We start from the raw sequence: 27,369 nt of genomic DNA, 5'->3' as shown, positions 1-27,369 counted from the left end.
GAATACATGCCAATCATGTGGTATTCTAAAGAAAGGATTGGTCAAAAGGATGAGGGCGGGAAAAAGCTTGCGCGGCCCCGCCCTTGCACAATAGCTATTGGCTGATACAGCCACACTCTGCGCTTTCCTTCACTTCCTCTTTCGAAGACTGTCCGGATTCTTATTGGACTTTGGAGCGTAGAGCTCCAGAGCAAGCGATTGGCTGGAACTCCACGGAAAATGGTGGTTAGATAAAACACGCCTGCGCGGCACGCAGTGGGATTGGGTAGGCCGATACGAAGGTTGACCCTGCTCTAATCCCACCCCTGCACCGCGGTCTTGTCGCCATGGTGACTACAATCGGCGGGGCGCGCGGTTCAAAGGCCCGGGTCTGGACTCATCCGGGTCCTCTGGCTGTGGCCTCTTAGCTGATTGGGCTGTTTCCTTCACCTCTGATTGGCCGAGAGCGGGAAAGACGGCGCAAGGCTCGGAAAAAGGAGCAGAAATACTAGGGTCTCGGGGTTCAAGATGGCTCCGGCCTTCTTAGGTGACGTAGAGCACAGAACCTGGGGCCTCCCCTCCCTTTTAGTGAAGAGGGAGCGGAACGGGGCTTAGCCCGACGTCTGGATGGTGCGAGCATCGACCTGCGGCGCTGGTTTTAACCCGCCCTCTCGGCTGGACAACTCAGCCCGCTCCTGTAGGTAGCTGAGCAGGACTGAACGGCCGGCCTGCCCGCCCACTTGTTAACGTGGAGGCTCCGTGCTGAACTGTCGGAGCAGAGGTCTGCCCCCCCCCCTTTATGGGGTGCAGAGTGGGCAAGGCCCTGCCCTTTTGAAGAGTAGGCTTAGTTCCGCCCCTTCTTGTAATCTGCCCAGTAGAACTGGGGTCTTCCAGGACTCGACCCCTCGTCGTTTTGGCCTTTCCTACAGTCGGTGACCCTCCCTGCGGTTCAGGGATCAGAACTGGGTGACCGTCTCCCACTGCCAACCTTCTTCCCATCCTCTTCACCAGGGTGTGTAAACTCATGCAGGGCAAAGGTGTGTCTAGGGCGGGAGGTTGCCACAGGCTGAAGGATGCTTAGCAACACCCTGACACAAGGTCCCGTGGCATCCCCATGGATGCCCCCAGTTCCTTTTCCTGCCCTTTGGCCCCGCAGGACTTCGGGGGGCGGCGAGAAGGCCAGCGGAAATGCTTCCTAGATGAAGCCAGGCGCAGTGGTGCAAGCCTGAAATCCCAGCAGTCAGGAGGCTGAGGCAGGAGGACCTCCTGGTGTTCGAGGCCAGCCTGGGCTACATAGTGAGTTCAAGGCCAACCTGAACTACACAGCGAGATGTTGTCTTGAGGAAAAAAAAATAAAAGAAAACTAAGAGACGATGAGAAATGGGGAGTTGTGTAGAGGACAGGGGTTGTAAAAGTCAAGGAGGGTTAGGAAGGAAGGTGCTGAAAGAGACATGGAGAACAAGGAGGGAGGAGCGGGTAAAGGGATCATGGGAATATGGAAAAGGACAGCAGGGACTGCAGAGCTGGATACAGGGCTACGAAATTGAGGGAGCAATCATCCGAGGAATCAGCACGCGCGAGTGTGCGCGCACACCCACCCACACACCCGAGCAATGCCTTAATGCCCCATTTCCATCGCAAGACAAGGTCCTGTGTTGGGGAGAGGGGTTGCTTCAGCGTGAGTAAGGAGGCTGATAAGGAAGAACTGGGAAAGCAGGGGAGGAAGGGAATGGAGCGGGACAGAGAGGGTGAGTGGAGGAGGGAGGCGGGCTGCCGGGCCGGGGTGGGAGGAGGTACAAAGGGCAGCGGGATCAGAGCAGAAGGCTGGAGGGCGAGGAGGGGAGAGATGCAGCCCTGAGGGAGAAAAGAGGTGAGCCTCCTCTTGGAATGTAGTAGGTGCTTGATAAACGGAATCGAATGGGAGGGCAAGAAAAGGTCTTGAAGAGTTGGAGCTGAGCAGAGTAAGCACCGATCCTGGAGTTAGGGAGAAAGGCAGAAATCAGAAGGGGACGGAGGAAACGTGGCAGTGTGGGGAGAGCTGGAATGGGGGGAGAGAGTGGCCGAGGGAGGAAGACGGCGGCGGCAGGGGCTTCACGGGCGTTTGTACTAAAAGGGTTTGGAGGGAAAAAAGATGCACCTGGAGCCGGAGGCCGAATAGAGCGGAGCTCTCCTGGGGCGGAGCCAGCAAGAGGATGCTGGTGAATGTAGGGAGGAGACGCCGGGGTCTCTAAGAGGCGATTGGCAAAGCCGGCCGCCCATCACCGCCCCCCACTTCCTGGCCAGCCCCGGAAACCAGCGGCCCCGGGGAGGGGTGGGGGACATAGCGGCGGCGGCAGCCCCAGCCCTCCGAGAGACCGCGGGAAGGGAGGGCGGGCGGGAGGGTGCCGGGGGGACGGCCCCCCGCCGTTCCGACCGCTGTGGGCCTAGCCTCCCGCTCCCACCTCCCTTCCATCGGCCGGGGCTAGGATACCCCCAAATCCTGTCGCCCCCTTGGCACCGACACCCCGACAGAGACAGAGACACAGCCTGCCGCCACCGCCGCTGCCGCAGCCTGGCTGGGGAGGGGGCCGGCCCCCCAGGCCCCCCACCCCTCTGAGGTGGGGGCGGGAAGGGGTGGGGGCGGCGGGAGGAGGGCGCCGAGCGGGACGCGGACGCGGACGCGGACGCGTTGAGACCGGGGCTGGGAGGGCGGCGGGGCGCGGGGTGCTGGGGAGAGGCGAGGGGGCCGCGGGGAGATTGGAAGAGCCCGGACGGAGGAGAGCTGGAAACTCTGACGTGGGGCCCCGGGTGTGGACGAGGAGTCTGGGAGAGGGAATTCCCCATGGATGCCCCCAGTTCCTTTTCCTGCCCTTTGGCCCCGCAGGACTTCGGGGGGCGGCGAGAAGGCCGGCAGAAATGCTTCCTAGGAATGCCCTCGGGCCCCCCTTTCTCTGTAGGCACAGAACCTCGTATTTCTCAGGGGCCTTCCCCGAGACCCTTACTGCGGGGCGTCTCGATGCCGTGTGGGGGGCTGTGTTTTCTATCCTGACTCTGCCTTTGACGCGTTAATGGCTTGCGTGCAGCTAGCTGGCCCCTGTGTTCTGCATAGGCTGCAGGAAAATGCTTTTTTTTCTTTCAGAATTGCCCATTCTCGTGTCTTGTGTCCATATCTCACATGTAGTTTGGAGGTGTTCGAGGACCGCATGTGTTTTGTTTTGTTTTTTTATTGTACCTATTATGTGGTTTCACATGGGCCCTCTTTTTGCATGTTGATTTCGTGGCGTAAAGCTTACATACCTGGTTTGTTTAGGGCTCACATGTGACGGCCGTGGCCCGGCTGTGTGCAGCTGGCCCGTGTGGGGTCCCCTGCCTGGCGCAGTGGACCAGCCACACGGTGTTCTCACCTGCAGATTGGACCGGCCTGTTCTCCTTAGGGTTCTCACCCCGTGTGTGTGCACAAGAAGCCTCCCAGGAAGCGCTGGTGCCATCTATCCACAGCTCCCGTGCTTCTGGTCACACCTACCATTCATTTCATACATTCATTATCAGCATAGCCTAGTTGGCATTTCATTGTGTTCAGAAACCCTTGGATGTCTCTGTCTGATTGTGTCACTTAGTGTCACATGTTAGAGAAGGTAACCTGGTCTCCAAGGCCCCTAGGTTCCATCCTGGCGTGCCTCACCTCCCTGAGCTCTGTGTAGTTGGGTGTGGACCTCTGCCTGTCAGGGTGTCTGTCGGCCCTGCTGTGAGCCCTGTGACATCACACCCCATTGCGCTGTTGGCCGGTATTTGATGCCAGCAGTGTCTTCCCTTGGTGGCACCTTGTTCCCACCCGGTCTTGAAAGAGGACATCTTCGTGACTGTCGCTCTGCCTTACCTGTGGCCGTGCATATGTGTGTTCAGAATAGGTTGAGCAAACACATCTTTTCTTAGTGACTTTTGTTTTTCTTTTTTTTTGTTTTTGTTTTTGTTTTTGTTTTTTTTTTGAGACAGGGTCTCGCTATGCTGGCCTTGAGCTCACTTTGTAGCTCAGGCTGGCCTCGAACTTGCAACGATCCTCCTGCCTCAGCCTCCCAAGTGCTGGTATTACAGGTGTGCACCACCCACGCCTAGCTTCTTAGTGACTTTAGTTTTCACAGTTAATATTCTTCCAGAGGATAGCTGTCTGATTCATGATCAGAACCGCTACCTGTCATTAATTACGGCTATGGGTGTGTATACAGCTTTGTAATCTGTTCAGTCAGTGTTTATTGAGCTCCTGGTCTACCTTCTCCTGGCCCTGCAAGAAAGACAGAGCCCCTGTCCTCGAGCTGCACACCACTCGGCAGCCTGGAGCAGGGTGCTGGCGAGCAGGCACACGCTGTGGGGTGCTGTTGTTGTCAGCACTTCTCAAACCTGAGTTCGGACCACGCTTACCTGGAGAGCTGGTTAAAATACAGGCTGCTTGGACCAGTGCCCAGAATTTCTGATTGAGGATATCTGGGTGTGAGGTCCAAGAATTTGTATTTCCACATCCTCAGAACCACTGATCAAGACAGAAATTGTAGGCTGGGGATTTAGCTCAGCGGCACAGCACCTGCCTGGCAAGCGCGAGGTTGTGAGTTCGATCCCCAGTTCTGAAAAAAAAAAAAAAAGACAGAAATTGTAATGAAAGCACAGGCGTGCTGGGGCCCAGACCTGGGCTGTGTGTAGCAGGAAGAGAGGCACTGGGAGTGTCCCCGCCCAAGGAAGGAGCGCGGCCAGCGGGTCGCAAGGCAGCGTGAAAGCTCACAGTGCACCTGAGGAATTGAAGTAAATCAGCTCGGTAGAGCAGGAAGGGAAGTGGCTGGAGATGTGAGCAGAAGTTAGCTGGTCAGAAAGGGCCTTGAGTCGAGACAGGAAACGCTGGGGTTTGTGAGAAGCAGCTCCAGGCGCCTCCTCGCGAAGCGGGGATGAGGCAGAAAGCATGGCACCTGTTTCTCCCCTGCCTCTTCCTTTACCCCTCACCTCTTACAGGCCTTTGTCCTAGTAGGGAGTCTCATCCTGATAGGTCACCATTGTCAACTGTGACCCTGTCCCCAGAAGTGGAGCAGAATGGAGGAAGGAGGCAGAACCTGGAGGGCAGGTTCTGCATGCCCGCACCTTTTCTCGGCGTTTCCTTTCCCGGAGCCGGTGGTGTGATGTTCCTTTCCCTCTCTGCCTCCTCTTCCTCATATGAGGAGGCCTTACCCCTGCTGCCTGCGCACATGGCCACCGTGTGGCTGGGAGCACGGTGGGGTTGGCTTGCCTGTCTGCAGAAATAGGATTGGTGTGCGTGGGGGGGTAATCCGAGAGTGGAAGAGGCTGCCTTGGGGAGAAAGGTATTTTGTAGGTACGTGTTTACGTTCCTCTGTCTGTCACCATTGATAAATTGTGTGTTGTGTGTGTGTGAGAACCTTTGTCAGTCTCTGCATCACTGTGTGTGTGTGTGTGTGTGTGTGTGTGTGTGTGTGTCTGTTTGCCTGAACACTGGGAGCTTTAATCTTGCCACGTTTCCTCGGGCGTTTTGTCACTGCCAGTATATCTACCGTGTGTGCGTATTTATACACACACGCAGGAGACAGCATCAGCGAGGGCTTAGGAGCCCAGGCTGCTTAGGTTTAATCTAGAAACTGCTGCTTAGGAGCTGTATAACCTCAGGTAAGTTCCTTAATCTGCCTGAGCATATTTCCTGTAAAACAAATACTAATAATACTTTTAATAGATTATCGTGTGGATTGTACATAAGGGTTTAACGTACAGATAGGGGCTGGGGATTTAGCTCAGCGGCAAAAGCACCTGCCTGGCAAGTGCAAGGTCGTGAGTTCGGTTCGCGGTACCGGAGGGAAAAAAAAAAAAAAAAGTAGAGATAGATGGACCAGCACTACCCAGTAGAAACAGAAAGTGAGCCTTATAATTTTTAGTTTTCTGATAACTACACTGAGAAGGGTAAGGAAGAAGCAATGAAATTAATCTTAATAATATACTTTATGGAACCCAATATATCCAAAAGAAATCAACACAAAAGATTATTAGTAGGATACTTTTTTTTTTTTTTTCTGTCTTTTTGAGACAGGATCTCGCTATGCAGTTCAGGCTGGCCTTGAGCTCACTTTATAGCCCAGGCTGGCCTCGAACTCAACAGTCCTCCTGCCTCAGCCTCTTGAGTGCTGGGATTACGGGGGTGTGGTACCACCACGCCTAGCTAGTAGAATACACTATGGTTTTGTTTTTCACCCAGTGTTTGAAATCTGATGTGTATTTTACATATCCTGCATATCTCTGTCGACCAGCCATATTTCAGGTGCTCGGTAGTCGCATTTGGCTGGTAGCCACTGTCTGTGGACTGTTGTAATACCCTTTGTAGGTGCAGTTATTCGCCGTTGTTGCTTGTGTTGTGTTATCCTGTGCCTGCAAGTTGCTGGTGTTTTGCACTTGGTTCTGTTACCACTGAATGTATGGGGAATCCCCAGGGAGATGGGGTAGGATGTCCTGAGCCCCTCATCCTACAGGGGCTTCCTAGGAAGGTTTCAGGGAAAACCCAGCCCCAGCCTGCATCGCTGCCCTGCGCCGCTTGCCTCACCCTCCCACTGCTGTTAGAAACCAGGCCTGGGTCCTGTGCTCCCCGCCAGGTGGCCAGGATGGAGCTGTGGCCGGGGGCATGGACGGTGCTGCTGCTGCTGCTGCTGCTCTTGCTGCCCACCCTGTGGTTCTGCGCCCCCAGTGCCAAGTACTTCTTCAAGATGGCCTTTTACAACGGCTGGATCCTCTTCCTGGCCGTGCTCGCCATCCCTGTGTGCGCCGTGCGAGGACGCAACGTTGAGAACATGAAGTGAGGGGCGAGGGGTGTGGGCGGTGAGGGGACCTGAGGGTGCGGGTGTGGCCGGTTTGTGAGCGAGCGGCCTGGTGCATGCAGAGGAGACCGAAGGAGCCCAGGGCCGCGAAGGCGGGAGGGCTGCAGAAATGCCCAGGACGGCCAGGTGGGGCGGGGGGTGTCTGCAGTGGGCGTCAGTGGATCCCACTGGGCCCCCTTGTTGCGGTCCCACAGGATCTTGCGTCTAATGCTGCTCCACGTCAAATACCTGTATGGGATCCGAGTAGAGGTGCGAGGGACTCAACACTTCCCTCCCTCGCAGCCCTATGTCGTGGTCTCCAACCACCAGAGCTCCCTCGACCTGCTTGGTGAGACCCCACCATGGGCACAGGTCCCCGTCTACACCCCCCTCGGCACTTCCCGAGGCCCTCTGCTCCCTCTGCTGTGAGACGTCTCCCCGGCTCCCCCTCAGGGAGGCCCGCCCGCGTTTAGCAGGGTTCCTGTGTCTTCAGTCACCCCTGCTTTTACTTGGGGCTCCTTCAACCCCGTGTGTCCCTTTATCTCCAGTCCCTGCCAGTGTGGGAGATGCCTCTGTGGGATAACTGTGTCGCCATTCTAATCTTTACCCCACCTCCACCCCTGCCCAAGGGATGATGGAGGTCCTGCCAGGCCGCTGCGTGCCCATTGCCAAGCGCGAGCTGCTGTGGGCGGGCTCCGCCGGGCTGGCCTGCTGGCTGGCCGGAGTCATCTTCATCGACCGGAAGCGCACAGGGGACGCCATCAGTGTCATGTCCGAGGTTGCCCAGACCCTGCTTACCCAGGACGTGAGTCACCGCGGGAGGGCGCGTGGGGGTTGAGGCGGGGGAATGGTCGTGTTAAGTGGGCCAAATCCGCGCGCTCCGACCCCTCCGCATGTGAGAGTCTGTGCTCTTTCTCCTCCAGGTGAGAGTGTGGGTTTTTCCTGAAGGGACGAGAAACCACAACGGCTCCATGCTGCCCTTCAAACGCGGCGCCTTCCACCTCGCAGTACAGGCCCAGGTGACTGCTGCTCCCTCTGCAGCCCGGCCCGGCCTTCCCTGCCTTCCTCTCCCAGCCGGGGCCTGGTCTCAGAGGACAGCTGTGGACTGAGCGGCTCTCTCTCCCACAGGTTCCCATCGTGCCCATCGTCATGTCCTCCTACCGCGACTTCTACTGCAAGAAAGAGCGCCGCTTCACCTCAGGTGAGGCTGTGAGCGCGCGTGGGCCGGCATGCCCGGAGCGGCCGGGGGAGGTCCCTGTGAGGCAGCGGTCGTTCGGGGAGACGTGTATACCATCATCAAGTATGGCCCCCCGGCAGGCGCTAAGCACTCACTAGGCGCCTCGTGCCCCCTGCTGGGCGGGTAGAACTTGGTCTTTCCAGGAGGGGCTGGCACAGTGGCACAGGAGAGGTGAGTCCTGTGTGCAGAGCTCTAACGAGTGACACTCAGCAAGCAGCGCTGCGCCAGGGAGTGCGGGCCCGTGGGGGTCTGCGCTGGGCTGGGGAGCTTTGGGCAGCGGGCTCCCAGAGGGGCAGTGACCCAGTGTCGGGGAAGAGACCTGAGGGGTTGAAGGGAACAGCGGGAAGAGGCCGGAGGAGCGGGCTGTGATGGTGCCTCTCCCCACGCCAGGGCGGTGTCAGGTGCGGGTGCTGCCCCCAGTGCCCACAGAAGGGCTGGCACCGGATGACGTCCCCGCTCTGGCTGACAGAGTCCGGCACTCCATGCTCACCGTCTTCCGGGAAATCTCCACCGATGGCCGGGGAGGTGGCGACTGTCTGAAGAAGCCCGGGGGGTTGGGCGAGGCCCAGCTCTGAGCTCCCCATCTGTCCCCCTCTTCCTCCTCACACCCACCGACCCGGTGGCCCTGGGGAGGTCACCCCTCCTCCACTCATGCTCCCCCTCCTCTTTCAATCTTCAACGTCGGAGTGAACGTGGACACCGTAGTCCTCCCCGCCCCCGCCCCCGCCCCAGGGACTCTCCTGCCTTGCTCAGTGTCCGCTGAGCCCCCCCTCCTGCCATCTTGTCTGTGACGTTGCCTCCCCCTCACTTGAGTGGCCCTTCCGACACGAGAGTGGGGGCCGTTCCATCTCTTCCCATCCCCGGTGGACTCTCCCTTTGCGTTCTCTCCCTCTCCGCTCCACGTTGGCCAGTGGACTCGTTCTGTGGAACAATCCACCCCTTTCCCCCAAGTCCACGGATTCAGTAGACTCATCCACTTGGGAGGAGGACGTCTCGCCCTGTGGCTGGAAGCTGATACCAGGAGCGCAGCGCCCAGGCTCCTCCTGGGAACCTGCCTCAGCACCTTCACACTCCCTGCCGGTGGGGTGGACTCTTCTAACTCAGAGGTCTCATCCCTGCCCTTGCCCAGACGCCCAGGGTCGAGCACACTCCTGGCTGCCAGTTCGGTCTCCAAGTTCCTGCTTCCTCGGTCCCGTGGTACAATTCTTCAGCGGTCCGGACCCACCCAGCCCCCGGCACCATCCTAACCAGACCGTGGGGGAGGAGGCAGACCTTAGGTGCTGTGCTCACTGCTCCCTGGGGAGTTGGGGAAGGAACTGGACCTGGCTGGAGGGGAGAGGAGGGCATTTAATTTATTTCTCTTTGTTTTGAGGCTTTCCCGCTCCGAGCTGGTTTTCATTTCCCAGAAGTGGCATTGGCCGCTCCCTGCCTCCCACTCCAGACCTGTTCCCACCACTGGGGAGGTGGGCTGGGAGCAAGAGGGTGGGACCCAGTTTTGTGTGGTTGGTTTTTATTAATTATCTGGATAACAGCAAGCAAGTGAGAATAAAGAGAGCGAAATGTGGGTGCCTTCTCGCCGGGTTTGTTAAGGCGCTGAAGAAGCAGACCTGGCCCGGACAGCCTGCCCCGGGGAGCCGACCGGCTGCCAGCATCGCTGGGGCTCTTTGTTCCCTGATCCGGATAGCCTTATCTGCAGCGCCAGTTGGCCAATCCCAGAAGATTAGTCAAGCCGGTTTCTGTATAAATTAGGGCTGGGGTTAGCGAGGCTTTTCATCGATGGTTGAGACCAGGGCCCAGGCTGTTGTCCTCACAGGAGCCTGATTTGTAACAAGGAGATAGACAGACATGGAGCTGGCTGGGGGCCACGCCACCACCGCCCTCACCCAACAATAAGTGAGACTACTAGATGCGTGGCACAGGGTCCGGGAGGAGGAGGTCTGTAAAACGGAGAGAGCAGGGCGGGTCCCGGGGGCGGGGGTGAGCTGGAGCGGGGCAGCAGGACTCACAGGCGCCCAGCCTCTCCTCCAGCAGCAGCACCTGGTCGCTGAGAGAGTCGATCCTGTCGCCCTGGCCCCACAGCTCGGCCACCTTTTCCGGCTGCAGCTCTTCAGGCGGCATGGGCAGCACTGCACGGACCCAGGCCCCAGCCTGGGCGGCCCACTGGGAAGGCAGGAAAGCCTCAAGCTGTTGGCACAGCCACGCTGGCTCCCGGCCCTGGCCCTCCGGGCTCCGTCCGGCAGGAGCTCACCTGCTCCAGCCGTTGCAGGCGCCCTCGCAGCATGCCAACCTCCCGCCTCAGGGTGCCGTCCTCGGCTTCCTCCTCCGCTTCCCGAACTAGGGCAGCGCAGCACTGAGAGTGACCACTGCCCCGGCACCACTGGGCCCCGGCTTCCCCAGGCCGGCCCACACTCACCTGCCACGCTGAGGATGCTGGCGCTGGTCGGGCGCCCTGAGGAGCGCAGGGTGCATGTGAGCCCGTCCGAGCCCAGCACCTGGCCTCGGGGGCAGCTGCAGGTGAAGCTGCCCGCTGTGTTGAGACAGCTGTGCGAGCATGGGGAGATTCCGGGCCTGCACTCATCCACGTCTAATTATGGGAAAGAGGAGGGAGCGGCAGGTGGGGGGGGCCTCGCGCCCGGGGACCCTGCCGCCCTGCGCACCCCACTCACCCACGTGGCAGTGCTTGCCGCCCCAGCCTGGCGCGCACTCGCACTGGTCCGGCCCGACGCAGACGCCTCCATTCCGGCAGGGCTTGGTGCACACGGCTGCAGGGGGTTGGGCGGGCCGTTGGGACCTGGCCTAAGCGGCCACGGGATCCCCAGCGGCCCGCCTGCCGTCCCACCATCCGGCCGGAAGGCCTGGTCTCACCTTCACAGGTGAGCGCGCCTGGGTGTCGCTTCTTCCAGCCCTGGCAGCACACGGCATGGGTCTGCTGCACCTCCCGTCGGACCTCCCGCCAAGCCACGCGGTACGTGGTCCTAGAATGCAGGGCCCGGGTCAGGGCCGCAGGGCCGGGGTGGTGCAGGGTGTGGTTGAGGACTCCCGTGGCCCAGAGACCCGGGGGCCCAGCTCCCGGCCCTCACCTGTAGGTGCTGCAGATGCGCCTCCCGGCGCACAGGGTCAGGTAGGGCTTGTACACTGGCTGGCTGTAGGACTCGTTGTAGCGGAGCGGGACCACCAGCGTCTGCTTGGAGCAGACCCCCTGTCTGCATCCATATGGGAAGAGGAGGTGGGAGACACTGACGGTGCCAGGCCTTCGGAAGCCAGGGCCCCCGCTGCAAGCAGCCGTCCAGGCCCTGCCTCCTCCAACCCTCAAGGTCCGCCTCAGTGAAGCCCCGCCCTCCCACCAGGCCCAGCCCTCACAGTCACCTCTGCTTGAGGGGTCCGCCCGTGGCCCCCTCGCCGGACCGCACCAGCAGCAGGAGTGAAAGTCCGCGTAAGAGAGTCCGCAGCTCAGCCCAGGGCCCCATCACTGCCCTGACGGCAAGCCGACAGCTGCAGGCAGAGGTTAAGGACGCCCTTCCCCTCTGCTCCGCAGTCTCCAGCCGGCCCCTTCCACGAACACTGCTGGTTCCCGCTCCTAAGGGAGTCAGGACATTCACTCTTACACGCTGGCCACCAGGCACGTCCACCGCATGTACATAAAACTGACCCGTTCAGCATCCTGCAGGCTCGTACGCCAGCACGTCCCCTCCACACCCCACCCACTCCCAGGGCTCTGCTCACCCTGGAGGGGCTCACACATGCTTAATGCGCCTCGGCCCTCCGTAACATGCCCTTAGAACTTCATATTTCAAAGCCCCAGATAGCACTGGTAGAGCCTCACCAAACACCTAGCACCTCCCAACTCCTTTTTATTTTTTTGAGACAGGGTCTCACTGTGTAGTCCAGGCTGTGACATTAAACTCACAGTGATCCTTCTGCCTCAGCCTCCTGAGCACTGGGATCACTTACACTTTATACACTTTAAACAGCTTTCCACTGCCCTCTCACACCCATACCATCACATGCACCTTTGCTCACAGGACACTTCCCAGCCCACAGCCCCCCAAGGCTCTGAGCCACCCCCACTCCTCCCTGCACTGAGACTTTCTCCCCACCTGCTTCCTCCTCGCCTTCCCACCTGGCTCCCCTCTCTGCCGGGACACTTCAGGCAGCCGCCTCAGCAGCAGCAGCAGCTCCAGACTGCTGGGTGGGCGGTCCTGGGAACAGAGGAAGGGAGGGGCGGGCCACCCGGAGTCCTCCCGGTCCTGCCCCCTCCCACAGGCCTCCTCCTCAGCTCCAGCCTGGTGGGCTCAGTGGGGTCAAGCCCTATTACCCTCACCCCCGCCAGCAAAGGGCTCCCTGGAAGAATCTTCCCAGCTCTCAGAAACCTCAAATTCTGGACTCCACACATCAACAGGAGCTCGCAGCTGTAAATACCACCAGTACCCCCGAGCCTTCCCCGCCAGCACAGGCTGCAGGGCCGGCGGAGAGGCCAAGCAGGTCAGCATCTGGGGCAAGAGGCGAGATGAGCTGAGGAAAGAAAGATCCAGCGAATCTGCACAAAGGGCGGCGGGGGGCGGGCCAAGACTCCGAGGGGAAAATCGCCCCCATCTCTTGACAGCATTTGTTAGGGCTCGGGGAGCGTAAAGTTGAGTCAGGCACTGCCCCCCATGCCAGAGCAGACAGGGCCCTATTGTCTCCACCAAAATTCCTTCCTTCAAGGAAAAGGAGGCTCATTGTACAGCCCCTCACTCCGCTCTGGCCTACGAAGGTCGGGAAGGGGCACAACGAACGCCCACCCTGACCCTCGGCCCCCTCGTCTAGCCCGGGGGTGGCACACACATTCCACTGAGATGCTGAGGCCCAAACCAGCACAGCCTCGGGTTCAGCCCCCTAATCCTAGGCCGGGACAGGAAGAGAATTGTCTTCAGCAGGAAAGAACCCGCAGAGAATCAGGAACCTGCACAGAATGGGCATTGAGAGCACGGAAACACCACGGGCGTCCCCACCCCAGCCCGGGCCCCGGGGCCCTGAGCTCCCATCCCCGCCCACCTTGGGGAGCCCGGGGCCCCCTCCCCTGGAAATAAGCCAAACCACACTGAGGAAATGGACCTTTATTTCCATAAATATAGGAGAACACCCATTCAAGGGTTAAAAGAGGGGCTGGGGCCTCAAACTAGGCTCCCAGGGGGACCCCAACACTGATCAGAGGGACTGGGGGATCCCCAAACCTGAGATGGGCCTCACAGGCCACAGATATTCCCCAACACTGACACTTCGAGAACAGAACTGTCCCCATAGGGGAGCCTCAGAACCCCACGCTCACGGGCATTGCTCTAGGGGGCCGGGAGGGCTGACGACGAGGGAGTCCCCAGGACAAGGGACGTGGGGAGAAGCTAAAAATGTCCTGAGTGGCCCGGAAGGAGACCCTGTGGTACCAGGACAGGGCTGGGCCTCCTCCCGCACGGCCAGGTTGGAGGAGCAGCAGCAGCAGCAGGAGCAGCCACGAGTTACAAACCTGGTTCTCCCGTCCTGACCTCAGCCTTGGGAGAAAGGGGTGCAGGGAGCACCCCCCAAAACAGCGGACATGAGGTAGGCCGCCAGGAAGGAACCTTCGTTCACAGATGAGCGGAGGGGGTTGGGGAGCCCTGGTCGGTGGGGGGCAGTGTGGGAGCGATGAGGTGGTCACAGGTGCACCAGAGCCTGATGTCCGCCTTCCAAGGCCACTGCTCCGTCTCCGGGCTGGGGACTTCCTGGCCACCCTGGGGCGCCCTCAGGAGAGCCACGGCTCAATGCAGGTCTTGTAAAGGGTGCGGTTGGAGTGCCAGGCCGTGTGGGCGATCCCAGCCATCGGGCACCGCTCTATGGCTCCCCGGGCCAACAGCGTCTTCAACCCGAAAGAATCTCGCAGATAAACCTTCGAGGTGGCAAAGGGGCAGGAATGCAGGGAAAGAGGACAGGGAGGGAGACCGCGTGAGCGCCTGGGCGTTCGGGCTCCCGCCCGCCCAGAGAGGTAAACCCAGTGGCAGCAGGGAGGGCGACCGCAGGAAGTGGGACGGGGGAAGAGAGGGCGTCCCAAGGGCTCACCGGCTGCTCCTCCATCTCCAGCACCGTCTCATTGGCATCATAGAAACCAAAGAAGCTGCAAAGAGATTGGGGGAGGTCACCCGGGAGCAGGAGGTCACAGAGGTGAGCTGGGCTCCTGCAGCAACCCAAAACCTGCTGGGGAAACTTACATCTCCCAAGCGGGTATCCTGAGGGGGCAGCTGCATTGCTGCCAATCCCTCCCCAAACCGCACAGCCTGACAAATCAGGATGAGATACTCATAAACCCAAGCCCAGGGACAGTCTACAGGTAGCTGGTCTGGTGGATGTGGCAGCCCGCACCTCCAAACCTAGCACTCTCGGAGCTCACAAGGTTGATCCCAGCCTGGGAAACTTAGTGACTCAGGGAGGCCCTGTCTCAAAAAACTGAAGAAAGTAGCCAGGTGCGGTGGCACACACCTGCAATCCCAGCACTAGCCTGTAATTCCAGCACTCGGAAGGCTGAGGCAGCCTGGGCTACAAAGTGAGCTCAAGGCCAGCCTGAACTGCACAGTGAGACCCTGTCTCAAAAAGACAAAAAAAATTGAATAAAGTGCTGGGGATACAGCTCCCTGTAAAGGCCCTGCAGGGCCCTTCCAGTATCGTAGAAATGCAACATTCTGGGCAAAGATTGAAGAGCAATTCCAGATTAAAAGAGAGTAAATGCAACATGTGACCCTGAGCTGGAGCTTGCACTGGATATATTTTCTCTATAAGAACAATCAGAGACCAGGCATGGTGGCACATGCCTATAATACTAGCACTTGGGAGGCTGAGGCAGGAGGATCACTGTGAGTTGAGGCCAGCCTGGGCTACATAAGAAAGTTCAAGGCCAGCCTGCACTATTCAGTGAGACTCTGTCTCAAAAAACAAAACAGGCCGGGCATAGTGGCGCATGCCTGTAATCCCAGCACTTGGGAGACTGAGGCAGGAGGATCATTGTGAGTTCTAAGCCAGACTGGGCTACAAAGTGAGCCCAAGGTCAGCCTGAACTGCATAGGGAGACCCTGTCTCAAAACAACAAAACAAAACAAAAACCTAACCCATAGGGCTGGGGATTTAGCTCAGTGGCACAGCACCTGCCTGGCAAGCACAAGGTTGTGAGTTCGGTTCCTGGTACCGGGGGAAAAAAGACAAAACAAAACAAAACAAAAAAAAAACAAAAACCCAACCCAAACAATCAGAAAAATGTGAATAGCACCAGGCCTGGTGGCACACTTGTAATTCCAGCACTTGGGAGACTGAGGCAGGAAGATCGTCGCGAGTTCAAGACCAGCCTGGGCTACGAAGTGAGCTCAAGGCCAGCCTGAACTGCAAAGTGTGACCCTGTCTCAAAAAGACAAAAAAAAACCAAAAAAATGTAAATAGCATCTACAGATCACAGAGCTCCATGTTACAGTCGCATTTTCGGTTTCCTACTTTGGAAAACTCCAATGCAGCTGTATAGAAGAACATCCTGGGTTTGTCGTTACTGTTTGCTTGGGGGTCACGTTATGCAATCTAGGCTGGCCTTGAACTCACTGTGTAGCCCAAGCCAGCTTCAAGCTCACAACCCTCCTGCCTCCTCCAAGTGCTGGGATTACAGGCAGGTGTCACCACGTCTGGCTCTCCTGGGATTTTGTTGTCGTTTTTGTGATACTGGAGCTGGAGCCCAGGGGCACTCTACCACTGAGCTACATCCCCTATCCTTTTTTTGGTTTTATATTTTGAGACAAGGTCTTACTACATTGCACAGGCTGGCCTTGAATTTGAGATCATCCTGCCTCAGCTTCCGGAATAGCTGGGATTATAGACATGAGCCACCATGCTCAGTGGGAATGTCTTGCTTATTGAAAATACATCTTTGGGGGTTGGGGATTTAGCTCAGCGGCACAGCACCTGCCTGGCAAGCGCAAGGTCATGAGTTCGATTCCTAGTACTGGAAAAAAAGAAAAAACAAAAAAAAAGGGGGGAAAAAAAAGAAAATACATCCTAAGCCGGGCATGGTGGCACATGTCTGTAATCCTAGCACTCGGGAGGCTGAGGCAAGAGGATCGTTGCAAGTTCGAGACCAGCCTGGCCACAAAGTGAGCTCAAGGCCAGCTTGAACTGCATAGTGAGACCCTGTCTCAAAAAGACAAAAAAAAAAAAAAAAAAAGAAAAAGAGAGGAAAAAAAGAAAATACATCCTTCCACATCAATAATATACATATCATGAGATATGTATTATGAGATATTATGCCTGCACACTATTCTCCAGGTGGTCACACAAAAAATTAATATACATATGTTAATGTTTGGTATATCTGAATGGACAATTGAATATTAACATATGTAAATAAATATACACTTAAGGAGACAGAGAAGATGTTACAGTAAATGTTAACATCTGGGAAATCTAGGGGCTGGGGATTTAGCTCAGCGGCACAGTGCCTGCCTGGCAAGCGCAAGGTCGTGAGTTTGATTCCCAGTACCGGAAAAAAAAAACAACCACAAAAAAACATCTGGGAAATCTAGGTGAAGTACACACAAGAATGCTTTGTGCTGTTCTGGTGACTTCAATGTGTGGTATACGTGGTTGGAACCCAGGTTTTGTGCACTCAAGGCAACTGTCCTGCCCCTAAGCCACTTCCTCAGCCCCCAAAATGACATTTCAAAATAAAAAAGGTGTGTCTGTGTGTGTTTTGAGACAAGGTCTGGGCTATGTAGTTCAGACTGGTTTTGACCTATGTAGCCCATGCTGGCCTCAAACTCCCATTGACCCTCCTGCCTCAGCCTCCAGAGTACTGTGATTACAGGTGTGCGCCATCACACAAGGCAGCACATTTTTTAAAGTAAGGCATATTTAAGCCACACACGATGGTGAATGTCTACAATCTCAGCATTTAGGAGGCTGAGGCTGGAGGTTTGCTAGGCGTTCTAGGCTAGCAGGGGCTACATAGTGAGTTCAAGGCTTGCCTGAACTATATAGTGAGACCCTGTCTCAAAAACCAAAGCCACAAAGGAAATAAAGAAAAAGAAGAACATTTAACTGGCACAGTTACTGAGTGGCTCCTCAGCATGAATAACTCAACAAAGGTGGGGGTGGGGGTACATCCCAGCACTCCGTGAACATGAAGCAGGAAGATTACAAGTTTGAGCCCAGCCTGGGCAACTTTGTACTTAGTGAGAGCCTCGTCTCAAAATGAAAAATAAAAAGTCACCGGGCGTGGTGGTGCACGCCTGTAATCCCGGCACTCGGGAGGCTGAGGCAGGAGGATTGTTGCGAGTTCTAGACCAGCCTGGGCTACAAAGTGAGCTCAAGGCCAGCCTGGACTGCATAATGAGACCCTGTCTCAAAAAGACAAAAAATAAAAAAAAATTTAGAAAAAGTCATATTGCTCAGTACAAAGGCCCTGGGTTCAACCCCTAGGACCCCTCCCACAATGAACAAAATGCTAACAAAGTCCAGCAGAACAAAGAGGAGAGTTTACACTTTTTTTCGGGGGGGGGGGCGGGTACCAGGAATCAAACTTGGGACCCGGCGCTTGCCAGGCAGGGACTTGTGCCGCTGAGCTATATCCCCGGCCCTCTACGCTCTTACTTTTTAAGGCATCAACACAGCTCCCCCGATTGCTCTTGGAACAGGGAAGGCCGCTCCAGATGAGGGCAGAACAAGAACAAAAGCAAGAGAGACTCACTGGACACACAGAGGGGCTGGGGAGCGGGCATGGTGGCACACACCTGTAATCCCAGCACTTCTGTAATCCCAGCACTCGGGAGGCTGAGGCAGGAGAGTCAATGGGAGTTTGAGGCCAGCCTGGGCTACAAAGTGGGCTACAAGACCCTGTCTCAAAAACCCAAGCGGGGGGCACCCTGGGGAGGCCTGGTGTTGAGTTTAAAGTAAAGAATATTTAAGCTATACATAATAGTACATGCCTATAATCTCAGCATTTAGGAGGCTGAGGCAGGAAGCGTTTCAGGTGCAAGCGATCAGGAGGGCCACCCAGGCCTGAATCTGAACCCCAGCTCTGGCACAGTCTTCCTGAGTGCATGCAAGACCCTGTCACCTACCTGCCTGGCCCATCTGAGAATACCTCTGTTAAGAGAGGAAGTAAGCCGCTGTGGGTAGGAGCCAGACAGCCTGACCTCACCGCTTACTCATCTATGAATACGTGCACGTGTTTAATCCCCTCCCACGTCTCCCCAAGGGGAAACTGCCCCACTGGGTTGTCAAGAGGGTGAAATTGGCTAACATATAAAAAAGTACTTCTTTTCTTTCTTTTTGCAATGCCAGCGTTTTAATACGGCCTCCACACTGAGCTACTCCACATCCCCCACCCTTTGCTTTTTGTTGTTTTTTTGAGGCAAGGTCTAAGTCCAAATTGCCCCAGCTGGGCTTCAACTTGTCATTCTCCTGCCTCGGCCTCCCAGAGTACTGAAATTACAGGCACAGGCTACCATGCCCAGCAATAAAAACTACTTTAAAGTTATGCCTTGGGGCGTGAGAATGTTATAACTATGAGCTATTACTATCACTGACAGGACTGTTCCCCATGTGGAATGAGATAATGTACATAAAAGCCAGCCCTTGTCAGCTGTGATGGTGCATGCCTGTGACCCCAGCACTCTGGAGGCTGAGGCAGGAGGATCCACCGCTGCCTAAGTATGAGGCCAGCCTGGGCTACACAGTGAATTCAAGGACATACTGAACTGCACAGTAAGACCCTGTCTTTTAAAAAAAAAAAGGCCACCCTCACAATCCCAGCATTACAATACTGTGAGCAAGGTCACCTTTTCCCTCAAAACCCTCCACTGCCTTCACTCAGAGAAAATTGAAAGGCCCTCGGTGCCGGGCGGGCGGGAACAGGGACTTACTGTTTAATGGGCACGGAGTTTCATTTTTGTTTTTTGTTTTTTTTTCAGTACCAGGAATCGAACTCACGACCTCACGCTTGCCAGGCAGGCGCTGTGCTGCTGAGCTAAATCCCCAGCCCCTGGAGTTTCATTTTGAGGGCCAATTCTGGAGATGGATGGTAGTGACAGTTGAACAATATAAATGTTCTTACCGCCACAGAACTGAAGTTTTTAAACTTAAAAATGGTCAGAATGGTTGTTTTTGTTACCTATCTATCTATATACTTTTTTCTGGTGTTCTGATCCATAACCTTGCGTGCGCTAGGCAAGTGTTTTACTGAGCTACACGGCATTATTCCCTGTATCTCATCTTAAAAAGAAAAAACCAGCTAGGCGTGGGGGTGCAATCCTATAACACCAGCACTCGGGGAGGCTAAAGCCAGAGGATCCCAAGGTAGGTCCCGCCCTAGGCAACTTCGCACCTCAAAGACCTCTCTGACTGCCACACAGGCTAGGCCCCAGGCACCCTCACATCCCTTCCCTCCCTTTGCTACTGCCACCCGACATATATTTGCACTTATCATCTTCCCAGCTAGAATCTAACCTGCCAGCACCTGGGACCTCTCTTTCACGCGCTGCTGTAGCCCAGGGCCCAGAACAGTACCTGGGCCCACAGTGCTCAGTGCGTGTCTGCTGGCTAAGGTAGGCAGGTGACATTTCAGATCACTTACAAAGGAAGGCAAGCATGTGGTGCCAGGGAGCACGGATCTGCCTGAGCAAGGAGGAGGGGCGGAGGCTGGAGGTTGTTCTAGCAGCCTCCATAGTAAGTAGAAAGGGGGTGGGCAGTGTGATAAAACAGCAGTCACACCTGTGTCAATTTCCTGGTTTTGATATTGTGCTTCAGTACAGAAGATGCAACCAGGAGGGAGATTAGGTGAAGTGTTCCCAGGACCTGTTGCAACTTTCTATAAAGCCATAATTATGTCAAAGTTCCAAGTTTATGTAAGGGGCCAGGCATGGCAGCACACACCTGTAATCCCAGCACTCGGGAGGCTGAGGCAGGAGGATCATTGCAAGTTCGAGGCCAGTCTGGACTACAAAGTAAGCTCAAGGCCAGCCTAAACTGCACATCAAGATCCTGTCTCAAAAAGACAAAAAAATAAATAAATAAATAAACAAAGTTTACATAAGGGCTAGAGATGTAGCTAAGTGGTAAAGCACTTGCCTAGCACACACAAGGCCCTCGGTTCAATCCCCAGCACTGCAAAAGAAAAAAAAACAAAAAGTTTCCACAAAAGGGGGTGGGGTGTTGGGATGGAGAGGAAGTCAGGTCCCCAGGAGCTGGTGCCGCCCTGGGGCCCTCAGGTTTTGCATTTTCAGAACAGAACTGTGGGAGTGGCACTGGCTGAACACTGAGCAGAGCTGGCTGGTTTTAGGCAGGAGACAGACTGGCGGGCCGGGAGGGAGCGGGGAGCCAATCTTCAGGCCTAGTGACGCGATTACCTGGACTGCCAAGGAGTAATAACGCCATCATCCGGGCCTCCAATCAGCACCAGGCGGCCCACACGCAGGAAGTTCTTCCGCCACGCTGCAGGGCGGAAAGAAGGGAAACTGAGTCGGCCACAGAGGTCAGGCCGGAGCGGAGACACAGCAGGCTGGAGAGGCAGTACCGGGAAGGCAGGGCGGCGCGTGGGGTCTCACCAGTGGCGTTGGGGTGGTCTCTCTCCCCGTTGATCAGGGCCAGGAAGCTGCTGGCATTGAGGTACAAGTCATCGTGGTGGGGGTCTGCGTGCAAACAGTGAGAAAGACAGTCAGACAGCAGAGTGGGGAGTGAGACTGCAGGCTGGGAGGCCAGCCAGGAGGAGGCTGCAGTCACAGGCCGGACAGCAATATGACAGAAGCAGGAATGGTAATTGTAAATGTGATAGGAAACTCTTTATCTAGCACCTACTGCGATTCGGTACTGTTCAAAATCCATTCCAGCCAGGGATGTAGCTCAGTGGCATAAGTGCTTGCCTGGCAAGCCTAAGGTCATGAGTTTGATTCCCAGTACCAAAAAAAAAAAAAAAAAAAGTTTTGGGCTGGGGATATAGCTCAGTGGCATAAGCGCCTGCCTGGGAAATGCAAGGTCCTGAGTTCCATTCCTGGGACCAGAAAAAAAAAAAAAGCATTCTATCCATTAATATACTTCATCCTCATGACTCCCCTATAAAGTACGTGCTACATTATCATTCTACGGATGAGGGAAACTGAGTCACAGAAACACAAAGTAACTCGTCCAAAGTCACCCAGCAGAGTCAGGTTTCAGACCCAAGCAGTCCGGTTCCAGCACCATGGTCTTAAACCCCAGCTGAGAGGCTGCAGGATTTAAGACCAACCGCAGCTCACCACTGTTTTCTTTTCTTTTTTTTTTAAATTTTTTTTTTCCAGTAATTACCGGGAATCGAACTCATGACCTCACACTTGCCACGCAGGCGCTGTGCCGCTGAATTAATTCCCCAGCCCCCACCACTGTTTTCATGAATAAAGTTTCACTGGCCATGGACGCGCTCTCACTCATCTATGTTCTCTGGCTGCTTGCATTACCACAGCAGAACTCAGCAAGGCCAGAGACCAGAGGGCCTACAAAGCCAAACCATTTACCCTCTGGCACTTCACAGAAAAGACGGGCTAATCCTGCATCAGACTAGCAATCAGCTGACAGACACAAAGCACACCAAACATTGCTTGTTCAACAGAGAGTGCTCAATAAATCAAAGTTGTTGCTATTGTCATCGCTATCCGCCGGCCACGGTAGAGGTGGACAGCAGGCCTTGCCCTCCGCATGCCCTCTCCACGGGGACCCAGCGCGGACCCCCACGCACCGTGCCAGTAGTTGCAGATGGAGAATTCCTGGCCCCAGGGGCTGTAGCAGATGCGGTAGAGGTTGGACCGCATGGAGGTGGGGAACAGCCACTTCAAGTAGTCCGTGTCTGGCAAGAGAAGAGCAGTGCCAAGTGACCACAAAGCGCTGGGCCCCAAACCCGGGGCCTTCCCTGCAGCCCACAGGGCCCACTCACCCCCATACTGCCCCATCTGCGGAGAGGAGAGGGAGATGAAGGAGTCCACGTTGTGCTCATCCATGACAGAGAGCAGAGCCCGGCACACGAGGCCTCCTGCGGACAGAATACCAGCATCGGACAGAGAACTGAGGACAGCCAGGTCATCAGCCCTGCCTTGTCCCCCAACACGAGGAACACAAGGACACTGAGACCCAGAGAACGCAGACACACCCTGTGGCGAAAGCTAAGTGACAGAATCAGAACTACAATCTAGGCTTCCTGGCTCGAGGGATTTTTCTTTTTGAGATAGTCCTGTCATGTAGCCCAGGCTGGCTTTGAACTCAAAATCCTCCTGCCTCAGCCTCCTGACTGCTGGAATTACAAGCCTGCGCCACCATGCTGGGCTCTCCAGCGTGCTCTGTGTGGCCCCATGTCCACAGACCCAAAAACCATGAGTAATGGGGAGAGAAGAAGCAGTGATGCAAGGAGCCCCCCTCCCCTCAGGCCGGGACAGGTAAAAGAGGCTAGGGCTAAAGCATGTCAGAGAAAAGCGCTCAGTTACCAAGCTGCCGCTGGGGTAAGGTAGTTCAGAAAGGGGGGTGCTAGAAAGTACCCTCAGGTAAGGATCAGGACTCAAACAGGGCTGAGGAGACGGGAGAGGGGTTGCCTACCCTGGGAGTAGCAGATGAGATGCACCCCTTGAGGCGCCTTTGCCATGAGGGGGGCCACGGCCTCTTGGAACCCTTGCACCTGTTCCCACAGGGGCCGCAAGCTCTCTCTGCCATCGAAGAGATCGAGCACTGTCACCACGGTCCCGGGGTGTGTCTGTGGGAAGGGGGCAGCGTGATCACCGGGGATGGACCCCACAGCCCGCCCCGCCCCGCCAGCATCCCCGTGCGCACTGTGCCTGCCGGAGCAGCACCCCTTCCCCCAGCTCTCCCTGCAGCCGCAGCAGCAGCAGCAGCAGGCCCTGGCAGGCCGCGGGGCTCCAGCTGCCCACTCTTCCCCAGGCACCGCAGGCACCTCCAGAGCCCTCCACCCGGTGTCCCGGCCGACCTCGTTGATGTATTCCAGCAGGTGGCGGAAGCTGTACGAGCTGTCAAACAGTCCGTGCACCACGATGACCGGCTTGTAGGACGCGCGGCGGGGGGCGGGGGCTGCGGGCAGCGAGGGCAGCAGCAACAGCAGTGACCACAGGAGCAGCACCCACGCCGAGGGGAGCCTGCGCCCCCAGAGCTCCAGCATGCTCCCGCCTGAGAAAGGGGAGTGAGGGCCTGTGAGGCAGGTGGCAAGAGCGCGCCTCGGCCCAGACGCCCCGCGACCAGGCCTCCCCGACCCGTTCCCATACGCGACCCCCGTCGCCAACAGCCTCGGACTGGGGTCCTCTCCCCGCAAACACAGCCCTCCCCGCCGCGCCACGCGCACCAGAAGTCCCGCCCCCCACTCCGCGCCCCCGGACGCCGTCCCGAGGCCCGGATCTTCCTTCTGCCCCCGCCGCAGCCTGCACACCCCGGGGCTCTCATGACCCCTCGGCAGCGCCCCTGGGGAGCGAGGCTCCCACCTGGCCTGGGTCGCGGGCCTCGCTGTTTACTTCTCCCTATCTGGAGCCCGGGGAGGGAAAGAGAGGGAAGGGGGGGGAGGGGAGGGGAGGAGCGCGCAGGGGCATGGGGGGGGACCGCTCGGGGTCGCGCGGAGCCGTCACGTCCGGGGCTTTCCCTGGCAACGGTGAGAGCGTCCCCAGCAACGCCGGCGAGCACCGGAGGGGCAATGGAATATTCCATTGCGCCCAGGGCGCTGGGGAGGTACGAGGCGGAGCGATCCATTCAGGCCGCGGGGAGAAGCAGCGGCGGAGGAGCCCTGGCTATCGGAAGGAGGCCTCGCCAGGCCTGGCTGCACCCGGGACCCGCGATCCCGCTGCCTCCGCCTCGAGCCGGCGCCTCGACTCGCCCCACCTCCCGATCGAGGCGTCGGGCTCCGCCGCACAACCTGAACTTCTGGGTCCCCGAGGGGCGGCGGGGGATGGGCTGGGTAAAGGTGGTCCCCGCGGTTTCCTCAGCGAGCCTGGGGCTGCGGGCAGCCGGTGCGCGCCCCGGGGCGGCGTCTTACAGCTCTCCGTTTTGAAGTGCGTGTAGCGCCCGTGTCTCGGGAGACTCGGAGAGCCCTTGAGGTCCTCGAGCTAAGTGCGGCCGACCAGTTCTCCAGCCCAGCTCCCCGGCCGGCGCGACCCACCCTTGGGGCGGAGGGCCCCGGGGCTGCGCTGAGTCACGTGCGCCCACCCTGCGCGCCCCGGCCGCGGCTCGGTGGGCGGCTCCGACCCGCGCCCTCCCAGACCTGCGCCCTCCCAGCGTCCGCGCCGGGGCACCTGTCGGGCGACGCCTACCGACGCCGGGAGCCAGGGGAGGCCTCTATCTGTCAGGGCTTTGACCTAGCTTTGAAGACGCGTCCCGGAGAACTGGATTTCTCAGCAGGCCGGCGCCCCTTTGCTCGCTCTGAACTGTCTCCCAATAAAACCTTTTAAGCTCAGGAGTGTGGAGTGAGGGAGGGTGGGAGTGAGGGATTCGGAGCTCACGAGAACACCTGGAGAACCGGGAGGACCGGCGACAAGCGCGATCTGAGCGCCGGCGGCCTGGGCCTGCTCGGGCGAGGACCCCTGCTGCAAGGCCTGGCTCGGATGCAGACCCGCGGGGCTCGGCCCGCAGAGCGACTGCCCCGGGCGGAGGCTGAGGTGCTCGCCTGGGGAGGGTGGCGGCGCGGGGTGGGGGGGGTGGATAGCCATGTCTCTGGCTGTGTTTCGGCAAAAACCCTAACCGGTGCACAAGCCGGTGGTAGACCGCCTAGCCTCACCCCGAACCCCAGCGCCTGCAAAACGCCAAGACTGCAACCACCGCTGAGCCTCAGGTCGACTCCGGAGGGGTGGCCTCCTGGGGGATGGTGGGACGGATTCGTGGAAGGGACCTGAACACGGACCGGCCCAGGAATTCCTATGCCGACCAAAAACTGAAGTGGGGAACAGGCGTGCACGTCCAAAGCAGCGACGCCCCGGAAACGTGTACAGAAGGCGTCTCTGTCCCTAAGTATTTGAGCTCCTTAAACCTGGAAAAAGGCATCCAGCCCGGTGTGGGGGCAGATGCTGGGAGGCTGAGATGCGAGGATCGAAAATTCAAGCTCAACCTGGGCAGTTCAGTGAGACTGTTTATAATTTTAAAGGGGGTGGGGGGTAGATGTAGCTCAGTGGAAGGCCCTGGGAGCGACCCCCAGGACTGTTACTGGATGCCCATAGGCTTAGGTTTGTTTGCTCTGCTATGATCAAATTAGAGGAGGCCATACGCTCTGGTAAAAAGGAAGAGAGGACTTATTCAAATCTAGTTTTGAGAAGATGGGGGGCCCATTTGCTTCAACTCAAGGTCTTGCTGTGGCAGGGTGGCTAAGGGTCTTTTGTAGTACGGAGGAAGGGGGGACCACAGAGAGACAATGCAGATCACGCCTGCTTTTTTGTTGTTTGGTTGGATTGTTTTGCTTTTTGTTTTTTAGACAGGCTCTCGCTGTAGTTCAGGCTGGTCTTGAACTCACCAAGGCCCAGGCTGGCCTTGAACCTGCTCCTCCTGCTTCAGCCTCCCAAGGACTAGGCTTACAGCCATGGACCCCCAGCCAGGCAGATCACACTTGTTTTAATGCTTCCAGCTATCTTCTGTTCCTTGTCCTCTTTCTTGTAGAAAGAAAACAGCTTTTGCCTGGTAGGGCTGGCATCTGCATGTGCTGTCACTTTTAGACTGAGGGAAGGAGGGGGTGTTGTTTATGTGCCCAGCAGGAGGAAGCTTATCTCTAAAAGAAAAAAAAAAAAAAATCTAACTTTTCAAGTTCTACTTTGGCCTGGTGTGGTGACACACATGCTTGTAATCCCAGCACTCGAGAGGCTGAGGCAGGAGGATCACAAGTTCCAGGCCTGTTTGGGCTACATAATGTGTTCAAGGCTAGCCTGAACTACAAAGCAAGACCATGTCTCAAAAAGCCAAAATAAATAAATAAAGTTTCACTTTGCACTGTCAGTTACAGTCCAAAAAAAAAAAAAACAAACTAACCACATTGGTACCTTGAGACAAGACCTGAGCTTCCCACTTTACTCCCCAAGATGGCAGGTCTGGGCTGTGCAACCCAGGAAGCCATCTCAGCCGTCCTCAACTCTGTACAGTTCTCACTCACACACAGCACACAGCTAGGACCAAGGACTTGGGAGGACATCCCGGCACCCTGCACGGAGCTCTGAGGGAAACTGAGGTGGAGAAGACGGGCCTGGGTGAACCAGGGCAGGTGGTGCAGCTGGTCTACAGAATCCACTGAGCACCCGCTAGCTTCCTCACTACCGCCAGTCTGGTCTCCGAAGGGAAGACTCTAGAGAGTTCTCTCCCCATCCTTCTCCTAGTCCCTCCTTCCTTTCCTGGTCCTGCCTCCCAGTTTCCATGACAACTCCAAGGGAGCCCAAACTGGGGGCTTGAATGCCAGGGTGAGAGGAGGAGAGAGGTGGTCCAAGAGCAGAGGGAGAGGGAGTTGGGGGACGTCTGAAGCTCCCCCTCCCTGCCTCGGTCCCTTTAAGCTCCCCCCCTCCCGCTCTCCCTCCGCCCCCCACCCCCCACCGTCTTCATCTCTCCGTCTCTGCGCGGCTGCGGGCTGCGCCATCCCGGACCCAGACTCAGGCGCTCGCCAGGGGCCCCTGACTCCGGCTGCAGGGACCTTGTCCCAGGGAGACCACAGGCATGTCATCGGAGAAGTCAGGTAAAAAACAATAACAAACCTCCTCTCCTCCTCCATCATCTCTGGACACCCCCCCTCCTCCACCCTCCCTAGCGGCTCGGTCTGGGTCCATTCTCCGTGTCTCCAGCTCCCAGCCCCCTTCCCCGCTTTCCATCGACCACCTTGCTTTGATTTTTCCTCCTCCTAGTCCCAGTCTCTGCCCCTTGCCAGCATCTTAGGAGGCGGGCAGGTTGAGAGGCCAAGGCAGGCAGAGTGGCTTCGCCTTGGCCAGGTACTGCGGGGACGGCATCCCTGGTAGCGCCAGATGGACCGTCCCCGGCCCACCCGCATCCAGACGCCCGGTGGGGAATATGGAGTCAGGACCAGATGGGGCTGTTAGGAAAGTTAAGAGGCCGAGACCCTGGGCCCTAAAAGTCCCCCAAGGTCCCCAGAGGGCCCAGGGCCCTCCTTCCCCAGTGAGGGAGACCGAGGACGGGTCCTCCCCCCGCCCCGCGCTGACCCCGCTGGGGAGCACAGTGTTGCGCGTCCGCGCGTGTGCGCACACAGGACCGCCCGGCGGGGCTGGCACCGGGTCGGTGGGTGACCACTGAGTGCAGGCTGCAGAAAAAGAAGGACGAGGAGCAGAGAGCTGTGACCTGAAACCCAGGTGCAAGTGGGGGTGGTGGCCTAGATAC

At 57.4% G+C, this 27,369-nt stretch overlaps 3 protein-coding genes across 10 annotated transcripts in view; 1 reads left to right on the top strand and 2 right to left on the bottom strand.

The window, feature by feature from the left end:
- The first annotated feature begins 451 nt into the window (after positions 1 to 451).
- Positions 452 to 9,589, top strand: Agpat1 (1-acylglycerol-3-phosphate O-acyltransferase 1). 3 transcript variants are annotated; one of them, XM_005389425.2, is made up of 7 exons: positions 452 to 676; positions 6,588 to 6,787; positions 7,004 to 7,137; positions 7,418 to 7,593; positions 7,712 to 7,807; positions 7,917 to 7,989; positions 8,416 to 9,589. In XM_005389425.2, the coding sequence occupies exons 2-7, from the start codon at positions 6,597 to 6,599 to the stop codon at positions 8,598 to 8,600; spliced, it is 855 nt and encodes a 284-aa protein (XP_005389482.1). In that variant the 5' UTR covers positions 452 to 676; positions 6,588 to 6,596; the 3' UTR covers positions 8,601 to 9,589. The 3 variants fall into 3 exon arrangements, with proteins under 3 accessions (XP_005389482.1, XP_005389481.1, XP_005389480.1); XM_005389424.2 differs by lacking the exon at positions 452 to 676 and adding an exon at positions 1,791 to 1,849; XM_005389423.2 differs by lacking the exon at positions 452 to 676 and adding an exon at positions 2,273 to 2,576.
- On the bottom strand, positions 9,519 to 13,012 carry Egfl8 (EGF-like-domain, multiple 8). 3 transcript variants are annotated; one of them, XM_005389429.2, is made up of 9 exons: positions 12,123 to 13,012; positions 11,392 to 11,602; positions 11,106 to 11,228; positions 10,891 to 11,000; positions 10,692 to 10,787; positions 10,439 to 10,609; positions 10,274 to 10,359; positions 10,032 to 10,185; positions 9,519 to 9,842 (listed from the first exon to the last, which is right to left on the bottom strand). In XM_005389429.2, the coding sequence occupies exons 2-9, from the start codon at positions 11,490 to 11,492 to the stop codon at positions 9,796 to 9,798; spliced, it is 888 nt and encodes a 295-aa protein (XP_005389486.1). In that variant the 5' UTR covers positions 11,493 to 11,602; positions 12,123 to 13,012; the 3' UTR covers positions 9,519 to 9,795. The 3 variants fall into 3 exon arrangements, with proteins under 3 accessions (XP_005389486.1, XP_005389488.1, XP_005389489.1); XM_005389431.2 differs by having other exon boundaries at positions 10,439 to 10,474; XM_005389432.1 differs by having other exon boundaries at positions 12,146 to 12,316.
- Positions 13,013 to 13,106: 94 nt separating this feature from the next.
- The window catches only part of Ppt2 (palmitoyl-protein thioesterase 2), a 20,104-nt gene continuing 5,841 nt past the window's right edge, over positions 13,107 to 27,369 (bottom strand). For 2 of the 4 annotated variants that reach the window (XM_005389437.2, XM_005389435.2), the window contains exons 2-9: positions 23,003 to 23,199; positions 22,618 to 22,771; positions 21,965 to 22,060; positions 21,770 to 21,877; positions 20,607 to 20,690; positions 20,409 to 20,493; positions 14,095 to 14,149; positions 13,107 to 13,924 (exon numbers count right to left, since the gene is read on the bottom strand). In XM_005389437.2, the coding sequence (XP_005389494.1) occupies positions 13,781 to 13,924; positions 14,095 to 14,149; positions 20,409 to 20,493; positions 20,607 to 20,690; positions 21,770 to 21,877; positions 21,965 to 22,060; positions 22,618 to 22,771; positions 23,003 to 23,191 (915 nt within the window). In that variant the 5' untranslated portion in view covers positions 23,192 to 23,199 and the 3' untranslated portion in view covers positions 13,107 to 13,780. Of the gene's footprint in view, positions 13,925 to 14,094; positions 14,150 to 20,408; positions 20,494 to 20,606; positions 20,691 to 21,769; positions 21,878 to 21,964; positions 22,061 to 22,617; positions 22,772 to 23,002; positions 23,200 to 23,507; positions 24,122 to 27,369 lie in introns of those variants that run through there. The other 2 variants (XM_005389436.2, XM_005389433.2) reach the window with 2 other exon arrangements.

Source organism: Chinchilla lanigera, unplaced genomic scaffold (assembly GCF_000276665.1).
Source record: "Chinchilla lanigera isolate Chin_1 unplaced genomic scaffold, ChiLan1.0 scaffold00036, whole genome shotgun sequence".
NCBI lineage: Eukaryota > Metazoa > Chordata > Mammalia > Rodentia > Chinchillidae > Chinchilla > Chinchilla lanigera.
Note: the sequence above shows the minus strand (reverse complement) of the source record. Positions and strands in the feature narration are given on the sequence as shown.

Coding starts and splice junctions, on each gene's coding strand:
- Agpat1 (XM_005389425.2), top strand. CDS start 6,597: ATGGAGCTGTGGCCGGGGGCATGGACGGTGCTGCTGCTGCTGCTGCTG. Junction 7,808..7,916: donor ACCTCGCAGTACAGGCCCAG/GTGACTGCTGCT, acceptor TCTCTCCCACAG/GTTCCCATCGTGCCCATCGT. Junction 7,990..8,415: donor AGAGCGCCGCTTCACCTCAG/GTGAGGCTGTGA, acceptor TCCCCACGCCAG/GGCGGTGTCAGGTGCGGGTG.
- Egfl8 (XM_005389429.2), bottom strand. CDS start 11,492: ATGGGGCCCTGGGCTGAGCTGCGGACTCTCTTACGCGGACTTTCACTC. Junction 10,360..10,438: donor CAGCATCCTCAGCGTGGCAG/GTGAGTGTGGGC, acceptor GCGCTGCCCTAG/TTCGGGAAGCGGAGGAGGAA. Junction 9,843..10,031: donor GGAGGAGAGGCTGGGCGCCT/GTGAGTCCTGCT, acceptor GTTACAAATCAG/GCTCCTGTGAGGACAACAGC.